The 11,274-nt window shown below is 51.7% G+C and overlaps 1 protein-coding gene across 1 annotated transcript in view; it reads left to right on the top strand.

Annotated features, from left to right (window-relative positions):
* Positions 1 to 335: 335 nt before the first annotated feature.
* The window catches only part of LOC139250292 (glycogen synthase kinase-3 beta-like), a gene marked incomplete at its 3' end in the record, with an annotated part of 53,832 nt that continues 42,893 nt past the window's right edge, over positions 336 to 11,274 (top strand). The window contains exon 1 of the mRNA XM_070872782.1: positions 336 to 595. Within this exon, the coding sequence (XP_070728883.1) occupies positions 481 to 595 (115 nt within the window). The remainder of the gene's footprint in view (positions 596 to 11,274) is intronic.

The raw sequence follows: 11,274 nt of genomic DNA, 5'->3' as shown, positions 1-11,274 counted from the left end.
GCTGCGTGCGGCGGGAGCCCACGTGACCCCCAACCGTCGTCCGCGCGTGTGGCGGCGCCGCGCAGCGCACGCCGGGAGTTGGAGGCGGCCTACATTTCCCGTCGGGCCGAGCGGCCCCTCCCCTTGCCCTGGACAGTTGCGGCGCGGTGCAGGCCGGGAGCTGTAGGCGGCCTGCATTTCCCGTCGGGCCGCGCGTGCGGGTGTGGGAAAGCGGACGCCGGGGAGCCTGCGCGCCGCGGGGACCGCCGGGAGTTGTAGTCCGGCCGGGGGGCATGCGCGCTGTCGGCTGGCGGGAGCGGCCGGGGCGGCGGACTACAGGTCCCGGCAGGCGGCGCGGGCGGAGAGACCGAGGAGCGAGGCCCAGTCGTGGGATGCGGAGCCTGGCGTTGGGCGCCAGCCGCTGAGGGGAAAGAGACGCCTCAGCGCCACACACCGAGCAGCGGAGCGCCCCACCAGCCCGGGCCGCCGGCCCCCACCACCATGAGCAGCAGCCGGCCCCGCACCACATCGTTCGTGGAGGCGGCGGGGGCCTCCGGCTCCAGCTCGTCGGCGGGCAAAGTGCCGGCTTCACCCGGGCCCGGCAACAGCAAATCCCGTGAGTACCGGGCGGCGGGGCAGTGAGAGAGACAGACAGACAGAGAGAGTGAGTGAGACGGAGAGGGAGTGAGAGAGACACAGAGAGAGAGAGAGGGAGTGAGAGAGACAGACAGAGAGAGAGAGGGAGTGAGAGAGAGAGGGAGTGAGAGAGGGAGTGAGAGAGACAGACAGAGAGAGAGACAGAGAGAGAGACAGAGAGAGAGAGACAGAGTGAGAGAGAGATGGAGTGAGAGAGACAGACAGACAGAGAGAGAGAGGGAGTGAGAGAGACAGACAGACAGAGAGTGAGTGAGACGGAGAGGGAGTGAGAGAGACACAGAGAGAGAGAGAGGGAGTGAGAGAGACAGACAGAGAGAGAGAGGGAGAGAGAGAGACAGACAGAGAGAGGGAGTGAGAGAGACAGAGAGAGAGAGAGAGGGAGAGAGGGAGTGAGAGAGACAGAGAGAGGGAGTGAGAGAGACAGACAGAGAGAGAGAGGGAGAGAGAGAGAGAGGGAGTGAGAGAGAGAGGGAGTGAGAGAGACAGACAGAGAGAGAGGGAGTGAGAGAGACAGACAGAGAGAGGGAGTGAGACAGACAGAGAGATGGAGTGAGAGAGACAGACAGAGAGAGAGATGGAGTGAGAGAGACAGACAGACAGAGAGAGAGAGGGAGTGAGAGAGACAGACAGAGAGAGAGAGAGGGAGTGAGAGAGAGAGGGAGTGAGAGAGAGAGGGAGTGAGAGAGAGAGGGAGTGAGAGAGAGAGGGAGTGAGAGAGGGAGAGAGAGAGACAGAGAGAGACAGAGAGAGACAGAGAGAGAGAGAGAGAGGGAGTGAGAGAGAGGGAGTGAGAGAGAGGGAGTGAGAGAGAGGGAGTGAGAGAGAGGGAGTGAGAGAGAGGGAGAGAGAGAGAGACAGAGAGAGGGAGTGAGAGAGAGGGAGTAAGAGACAGACAGAGAGAGAGGGGGAGGGAGTGAGAGAGAGTGGGGCGAGGGGGGGGGGGAAGAGTGAGAGAGAGGGGGGGGGAGAGAGAGAGGCGGGGCAAGGGGGGGGAAGAGAGAGAGGCGGGGCGAGGGGGGGAAGAGAGAGGCGGGGCGAGGGCGGGGAAGAGAGGGGGGGAAGAGAGGGGGGGAAGAGAGAGAGGCGGGGCGAGGGGGGGAAGAGAGAGAGGCGGGGCGAGGGGGGGAAGAGAGAGAGGCGGGGCGAGGGGGGGGAAAGGGAAGGGAGAGAGGCGGGGCGAGGGGGGGGAAAGGGAAGGGAGAGAGGCGGGGCAAGGGGGGGGAAAGGGAAGAGTGAGAGAGAGACGGGGCGAGGGGGAGAGAGGAGGGGTGAAAGAGAGAGAGAGAGAGAGAGAGAGAGAGAGAGAGACGGGGCGAGGGGGGTGGTGAGAGAGAGAGACTGGTCGAGAGGAGGGGGGGGGGAGGAGAGAGACGGGGCGAGGGGGGAAGAGAGCGAGAGAGAGACTGGGCGAGGGGGAGAGCCGAGAGAGAGAAATGGGGAGAGCGCGAGAGGGGGGAGAGAGAGTGAGCGAGAGACGGGGGGGGGGGGGGGGAAGAGTGAGTGAGAGAGAAAGAGGGGGGAAGCGAGAGTGAGCGGGGGGGGGGGGGAGAGTGAGTGAGGGAGAAAGAGGGGGGAAGCGAGAGACGGGGCGAGGGGGGGAAGAGTGAGAGAGAGAAAGAGGGGAAGAGTGAGTGCGAGAGAGAGAGAGATGGGGAGAGCGTGAGGGGGGGGTGGGAGAGTGAGAGAGAGAAAGAGGGGGGAAGAGTGAGAGAGTGAGAGAGTGAGAGAGTGAGAGAGTGAGAGAGTGAGAGAGTGAGAGAGTGAGAGAGTGAGAGAGTGAGAGACGGGGAGAGCGCGAGGGGGGGGTAGCGAGAGAGAGAGGAGTGTGGGGGAGAGAAGGGAGAAGGGGCGAGGAGGAGGGAGAGAGTGCGCGATAGACCAGGGGGTGGGGTGGGGAGGAGAGACAGGCAGGGAGACTGGGCGTGCCGAGAGAGACCCGGGGGGTGGGGAGGCTGGTGAGAGGGAGGGCCGAGAGAGACTGGCATGCGAAGCAGCGAGGGATAGATGAGGGATGAGATGGGAGGAGAGAGAAACAAGGGGAGCCAGGGGGAGAGGGTGGGGGAGGTGGAGAAGAGAGAGAGACTGTGCGGCGGGGGGGAGGGAGAGAGAGAGACTGTGAGGGGGAGAGTGGGGAGGAGGGAGAGACGGGGGTGGGGGGGGAAAGGTTAAGAGGGAGAGATGGGGGGCGGCGGGGAGACAGGTAGTTAAAGGGGGGGAAAGAAGAGAGACGGAGAGAGTACCAGGGGAAGGGGGATGGGAACATGGCGGGTGGGAAGAGGGGTGGAGATAGGGAGAGAGGATGTAAAATATTGAGGCGCAGGAGAGTTCTCCGTGGTGTCCTGGGGCAATACTTTTCCCTCAATCAGCATAACAAAGACAGATTATCTGGTCATTATTACGTTGCTGGTTGTGGGAGCTTGCTTTGCACAATTAGCTGCCGCGTTTCCCACATTACAACAGAGACTGCGCTTCAAAAAATGCTTCATTGGCTTCATTTGGGACATCGTGGGGTTGTGAAAGGCACTATATACATGCAAGTCTTTCTTATCCTGATTCAGGAATTGTCCCCCTTGGATTGGAAAATGACCAATGTCACTCCATTATTGAAGAAGTGTAGGAGGATAACTTGGGAAATGATAGACGATTAGTCTAACGTCTGTTGAGGGGAAGTTACTGGAATCTATTAGCGACAGGGTGACTAAGCATTATGACAAAGATGAGCTGATCAGAGAGAGCTGGCATCGAATTGTAACGGTTACGTTATGTGTATCGAACCAATTGGATGTTTTAGAACACTAATGTAGATAAGGGAGTGTCTATAAATGTCCAACACCACCTTCAGTGCGCCAGCACAGTCTTCGGTCGTCTGAGGGAGAGAGTGTTCGAAGACCAGGTCCTCAAATCTGGCCCCAAGCTTATGATCGAGAGGGCAGTAGTGATACCTGCCCTCCTGCATGGCTCAGAGACATGGACCATACATATACAGTAAACATCTCAAATCACTGGAGAAATACCACCAACATTGTCTCCACAAGATCCTACAAATCCCCTGGGAGGATAGACGCACCTACATCAGTGTTCTCGATCAGGCCAACATCCCCAGCATCGAAGCACTGACGACACTCGACCAGCTCTGCTGGGCGGGCCACATCGTCCGCATGCCCGACACAAGACAGATACACCGCTTTGGGTACTGTTGAGGGGGATGACTCATCAGGGGGGAGCAGCAGCAGCCATGTTCATGGCACCGTGGCTGGCTCTGCTGCACAGGAGGGCAGGAAAAAGAGTGGCAGAGCGATAATGATGGGAGATTCAATTGTAAGGGGAATAGATAGGTGTTTCTGCGGCCGCAACCGAGACTCCAGGATGGTATGTTGCCTTCCTGGTGCAAGGGTCAAGGATGTCTCGGAGCGGGTTCAGGACATTCTGAAAAGGGAGGGTGAGCAGCCAGTTGTCGTGGTGCATATAGGTACCAACGATATAGGTAAAAAAACGGGATGAGGTCCTACGAGACGAATTTAGGGAGCTAGGAGTTAAATTTAAAAAGTAGGCTCTCAGGATTGCTACCAGTGCCATGTGCTGGTCAGAGTAGGAATCGTAGGATAACTCAGATGAATACATGGCTTGAGGAGTGGTGCAAAAGGGAGGGATTCAAATTCTTGGGACATTGGAACCGGTTCTGGGGGAGGTGGGACCAGTACAAACCGGACAGTCTACACCTGGGCAGGACTGGAACCAATGTCCTAGGGAGAGTGTTTGCTCGTGCTGTTGGGGAGGAGTTAAACTAATATGGCAGGGGAATGGGAACCTATGCAGGGAGACAGGGAAATAAAATGGAGTCAGAAGCAAAAGATAGAAAGGAGAATAGTAAAAGTGGAGGGCACAGAAACCTAAGACAAAAAGGGCCACATTACAGCAAAATTCTAAAGGGGCAAAGTGTGTTAAAAAGACAAGCCTGAAGGCTCTGTGCCTCAATGCGAGGAGTATTCGGAATAAGGTGGACGAATTAACTGCGCAGACAGCAGTTAACGGATATGATGTAATTGGCATCATGGAGACATGGCTCCAGGGTGACCAAGGCTGGGAACTCAACATCCAAGGGTATTCAACATTTAGGAAGGATAGACAGAAAGGAAAAGGAGGTGGGGTGGCGTTGCTGGTTAAAGAGGGAATTAATGCAATAGTAAGGAGGGACATTAGCCTGGATGATGTGGAATCGGTATGGGTGGAGCTGCGGAATTCCAAAGGGCAGAAAACACCAGTGGGAGTTGTGTACAGACCACCAAACAGTAGTAGTGAGGTTGGGGACAGCATCAAACAAGAAATAAGGGATGTGTGCAATAAAGGTACAGCAGTTATCATGGGCGACTTTAATGTACATATAGATTGGGCTAACCAAACTGGTAGCAATGCGGTGGAGGAGGATTTCCTGGAGTGTATTAGGGATGGTTTTCTAGACCAATATGTCGAGGATCCAACTAGAGAGCTGGCCATCCTAGACTGGGTGATGTGTCATAGAAACATAGAAAATAGGTGCAGGAGTAGGCCATTCAGCCCTTCGAGCCTGCACCGCCATTCAATGAGTTCATGGCTGAACATGCAACCTCAGTACCCCTTTCCTGCTTTCTCGCCATACCCCTTGATCCCCCAAGTAGTAAGGACTACATTTAACTCCTTTTTGAATATATTTAGTGAATTGGCCTCAACAACTTTCTGTGATAGAGAATTCCACAGGTTCACCACTCTCTGGGTGAAGAAGTTTCTCCTCATCTCAGTCCTAAATGGCTTACCCCTTATCCTTAGACTGTGATCCCTAGTTCTGGACTTGCCCAACATTGGGAACATTCTTCCTGCATCTAACCTGTCTAAACCCGTCAGAATTTTAAACGTTTCTATGAGATCCCCTCTCATTCTTCTGAACTCCAGTGAATACAAGCCCAGTTGATCCAGTCTTTCTTGATAGGTCAGTCCCGCCATCCCGGGAATCAGTCTGGTGAACCTTCGCTGCACTCCCTCAATAGCAAGAATGTCCTTCCTCAAGTTAGGAGACCAAAACTGTACACAATACTCAGGTGTGGCCTCACCAAGGCCACTGTAGCAATACCTCCCTGCCCCTGTACTCAAATAATGAGAAGGGACTAATTAGCAATCTTGTTGTGCGAGGCCCCTTGGGGAAGAGTGACCATAATATGGTAGAATTCTTTATTAAGATGGAGAGTGACACAGTTAATTCAGAAACTAGGGTCCTGAACTTAAGGAAAGGTAACTTCGACGTTATGAGGCGTGAATTGGCGAGAATAGACTGGCAAAAGATACTTAAAGAGTTGACGATGGATAAGCAATGGCAAACATTTAAAGATCACATGGATGAACTTCAGCAATTGTACATCCCTGTCTGGAGTAAAAATAATACGGGGAAGGTGGCTCAACCATGGCTAACAAGGGAAATTAAGGATAGTGTTAAAGCCAAGGAAGAGGCATATAATTTGGCTAGAAAAAGCAACAAACCTGAGGCCTGGGAGAAATTTAGAATTCAACAGAGGAAGACGAAGGATTTAATTAAGAGGGGGAAAATAGAGTACGAAAGGAAACTTGCAGGGAACATAAAAACTGACTGCAAAAGGTTCTATAAATATATGTGAAGAGAAAAAGATTAGTGAAGACAAACGTAGGTCCCTTGCAGTTGGATTCAGGTGAATTTATAATGGGGAACAAAGAAATGGCAGACCAATTGAACAAATACTTCGGTTCTGTCTTCACGAAGGAAGACACAAATAACCTTCCGAATGTACTAGGGGACAGTAGGTCTAGTGAGAAGGAGGAACTGAAGGATATCCTTATCAGGTGGAAATTGTGTTAGGGAAATTGATGGGATTGAAGGCCGATAAATCCCCGGGGCCTGATAGTCTGCATCCCAGAGTACTTAAGGAAGTGGCCATAGAAATAGTGGATGCATTGGTAATCATTTTCCAACAGTCTAATGACTCTGGATCAGTTCCTATGGACTGGAGGGTAGCTAATGCAATACCACTTTTTAAAAAAGGAGGGAGAGAAAATGGGTAATTATAGACTGGTTACCCTGACATCAGTGGTGCAGAAAATGTTGGAATCAATCATTAAGGATGAAATAGCAGCGCATTTGGAAAGCAGTGACAGGATCAGTCCAAGTCAGCATGGATTTATGAAAGGGAAATCATGCTTGACGAATCTTCTGGAATTTTTTGAGGATGTAACTAGCAGAGTGGACAAGGGAGAACCAGTGGATGTGGTGTATTTGGACTTTCAAAAGGCTTTTGACAAGGTCCCTCCCGCACAAGCGATTGGTGTGCAAAATTAAAGCACGTGGTATTGGGGGTAATGTACTGACGTGGATAGAGAACTGGTTGGCAGACAAAAAGCAGAGAGTCGGGATAATCGGGTCCTTTTCAGAATGGCAGGCAGTGACGAGTGGAATGCCGCAGGGCTCAGTGCTGGGACCCCAGCTCTTTACAATATACATTAACGATTTAGACGAAGGAATTGAGTGCAATATCTCCAAGTTTGCGGATGACACTAAACTGGGTGGTGGTGTGAGCTGTGAGGAGGACGCTAAGAGGCTGCAGGGTGACTTGGACAGGTTAGGTGAGTGGGCAAATGCATGGCAGATGCAGTATAATGTGGATAAATGTGAGGTTATCCATTTTGGGGGCAAAAACATGAAGGCAGAATATTATCTGGATGGCGGCAGATTAGGAAAAGGGGAGGTGCATCGAGACCTGGATGTCATGGTTCATCAGTCATTGAAAGTGGGCATGCAGGTACAGCAGGCAGTGAAGAAGGCAAATGGTATGTTGGCCTTCATAGCTAGGGGATTTGAGTATTGGAGCAGGGAGGTCTTACTGCAGTTGTACAGGGCCTTGGTGAGGCCTCACCTGGAATATTGTGTTCAGTTTTGGTCTCCTAATCTGAGGAAGGACGTTCTTGCTATTGAGGGAGTGCAGCGAACGTTCACCAGACTGATTCCTGGGATGGCTGGACTGTTATATGAGGAGAGACTGGATCAACTGGGTCTTTATTCACTGGAGTTTAGAAGGATGAGAGGGGATCTCATAGAAACATGACGGGACTGGACAGGTTAGATGCGGGTAGATTGTTCCCGCTGTTGAAGTCCAGAACCAGGGGACACAGTCTTAGGATAAGGGGTAGGCCATTAAGAACTGAGATGAGGAGAAACTTCTTCATTCAGAGAGTTGTTAACCTGTGGAATTCCCTGCCGCAGAGAGTTGTTGATGCCAGTTCATTGGATATATTCAAGAGGGAGTTAGATATGGCCCTTACGGCTAAGGGGATTAAGGGGTATGGAGAGAAAGCAGGAAAGGGGTACTGAGGGAATGATCAGCCATGATCTTATTGAATGGCGGTGCAGGCTCGAAGGGCCAAATGGCCTACTCCGGCACCTATTTTCTATGTTTCTATGTAAGACTCCCAAAGCAAGCGCTCTACTCGGAACTCCTATACAGCAGGCGGGCCCCAGGTGGGCAGAGGAAACGTTTCAAGGACACACTCTGAGTCTCCTTGATAAAGTGCAACAACCCCACCGACACCTGGGAGTCTCTGGCCCAAGACCGCCCTAAGTGGAGGAAGAGCATCCGGGAGGGCGCTGAGCACCTCGAGTCTCGTCGCCGAGATCATGCAGAAAATGAGCGCAGGCAGCGGAATGAGCGTGCGGCAAACCAGACTCCCCACCCACCCTTTCCCTCAACCACTGTCTGTCCCACCTGCGACAGAGACTGTAATTCCTGTATTGGACTGTTCAGTCAGCTGAGAGCTCACTTTGAGTGTGAAAGCTAGTCTTCCTCGATTTCGAGGGACACCCTACAATGATGATATAAATGTTGTTGAATGCCTTCTGGAAATCCATATAAATAAGGTTCCACATAAACGGTTAACAAAATTACAGCGCATGGGATTGGAGGCAACCTATTGGCTTGGATAGCGGGTTGGTTGGGAGGTAGGAGACATAGTGTCCTCCTATATGCTTCAGAGACATGGACTATGTATAGCAGGCACCTCAAAGTACCGGAGAAGTACCACCAATGCTGCCTGCGCAAGATCCTGCAAATCCATTGGCAGGATAGGCGCACCAACGTTAATGCTCTCGCTCAGGCCAACATCCCCAGCATCGAGGCATTGACCGTGCTCGATCAGCTCCGATGGGCGGGCCGCATTGTCCGCATGCCCGATACTCGACTCCCCGAACAAGCGCTCTACTCGGAGCTCTGACACGGCAAGTGAGCCCCAGGTGGGCAGTTGAAACGCTTCAAGGACACTCTCGAAGCCTCCTTGGACAAAGTGCAATATCCCCAGGGAATCCCTGGCACAAAACAGCTCAAAGTGGAGGAGAAGCATCCGCGAAGGCGCCCAGCACCTCGCGTCTCTTCGTATGGGAGCAAACGGAGACCAAGGAAAAACAGCGGAAGGAGCACACGACAACCCAAACACCCCACCCATCCACCCATCCCCTCAACCACCGTCTGCCCCACCTGTGACAGAGACTGTAGATCCCGCATTGGACCTTAGAACTCATGTTCGTGTGGAAGCAAGTCATCCTTGACTCCGAGTCACTGACTAAGAAGAGGAGAATGGGTGTGTACTCCCAATATGCAGGATGTGACTTGTGGTTACCTGCAAGGATCTGTACTGGGGCCTCAGCTTTTCACTATTTATTTATAAATGTGAAGGAACAGAGTGTCTCGGGAGAGAGGGAGGAATGAAGGTTTGCTGATGGCATCAAGTTAGCTGGCACGGTCAATAGTGTAGATGGAAGTTGCAAAGGGTCATTGAGAGATTGTGAGTGGGCAAAGCGGTGGCAGATGCAGTTCAACGTGGGGAATTGTGAAGTCATCCACTTAACCCAAGAAAAATAGATCAGAGTATTTTCTAGATGGTGTGAAGTTGGGAACAGGAGGTGATGAGAGATTTAGGGGACCAAGTCCAGAAATCACTAAAAGCTGGTACAAACAATTTAAAAGAGGATGGAATGCTGGCCGTTATTTCAAGAGCTGGAATACATAGAGGTGGAAAATATGTTGTGGTTGTACAGAGCCCTGGTTAGACCCCATCTGGAGTCACTGTGTTCAGTTCTGGGCCCCACAACTCAGGAAGGATATACTGGCCTTGGGAGAGGGTGCAGTGCAGATTCACCAGAATGATATCGGGTCATAGAGGGTTAAATTAAATTAACCAAGCTGCACAGACTAGGATTGTGATCTCTCAAATGTAGAAGATTAAGGAATGAGCTAGTCAAGGTGTTTAAGATGGCTAAGGAGTTTATAGGGTAAAGAAAGACTTTGATTTATATAGCGCCTTTCACGAACACCAGACGTCTCAAAGCGCTTTACAGCCAATTAAGTAATTTTGGAGCGTAGTCACTGTTGTAATGTGGGAAACGCGGCAGCCAACTTGCGCACAAGCAAGCTCCCACAAACAGCGATGTGATAATGACCAGATCATCTGTTTTTGTTATGTTGATTGAGGGATAAGTATTTGCCAAGGCACAGGGGAGAACGCCACTGCTCTTCTTCGAAATAGAGCCATGGGATCTTTCACGTCCACTTGAGATAGAGAGAAACTATTTCCTCTGGTGGGGGGAGTCTCGAACAAGGGGGTAGAACCTTAAAATTAGAGTTCAGGGGTGATGTCAGTTAAGGTGCAGATCATGGGCAGGGGGGAGGAGGGGAGGGGGAGACGGATGGTGGGCGGGGGAGACAGTGGGAGAGGTGGAGAAGGAGAGGAGACAGATGGGGAGGGAGACAGGCAGTGGGAGGGATGGGGAGGAGGTAAGGGGGAGACAAACCGGGAGAGGAATAGTGAGAGGGAGGAGGAATAGACGAATTAAACATGGACAGATTTCCCGGACCTGATGCCAGATTGTGTATTGTAAGAAGTAGATGAGGAAATTGTGACTGCTTCAGTCATGACCTTCCGACACTCTCCTGATTTTGGAATTGTCCCGTTGGATTGGAAAATTGCCAATGTCACACCATTCTTTAAGCGATAATTCGAGAAATGATAGATCATTATATAATCATCAAAAAATTATGACGCACAGAGGCCATTTCTGCCCATCATGTCCGTGATGGTCGACAAAGAGCTAACCAGCCTAACCCCACCTTCCAGCTCTCGGTCCGTAGCCCTGCAGGTTATGGCACTTCACGTGCACATCCAAGTACTTTTTAAACTGTGATGAGGGTTTCTGCCTCTACCACCCTTTCAGGCAGTGAGTTCCAGACCCCCACCACCCTCTGGGTGAAGTAATGTTTCCTCATCTCATCTCTCTAAACCTTCTACAAACTACTTTAAATCTATGCCCACTGGTTGTCTTTGGAATTCTCTACCCCAGAGAGCTGTGGAGGCTAGCTCATTGAATATATTTAAGGTGGCGATAGACAGATTTTTGAATGATAAGGGAGTCAAGGGTTATGGGGAGTGGGCAGGGAAGTGGAGTTGAGCCTAAGATCAGATCAGCCACGATCTTATTGAATGACGGAGCAGGCTCGAGGGGCCAAATGGCCGACGACTTCTATTATGTTTTTGACCCCTCTGCTAAGGGAAATAGATCCTTCCTATTCACTCCATCTAGGCCCCTCAATTTTATAA

The sequence above is a fragment of the Pristiophorus japonicus genome, unplaced genomic scaffold, assembly GCF_044704955.1.
Source record: "Pristiophorus japonicus isolate sPriJap1 unplaced genomic scaffold, sPriJap1.hap1 HAP1_SCAFFOLD_366, whole genome shotgun sequence".
In the NCBI taxonomy this organism is placed as follows: Eukaryota; Metazoa; Chordata; class Chondrichthyes; family Pristiophoridae; genus Pristiophorus; species Pristiophorus japonicus.
Note: the sequence above shows the minus strand (reverse complement) of the source record. Positions and strands in the feature narration are given on the sequence as shown.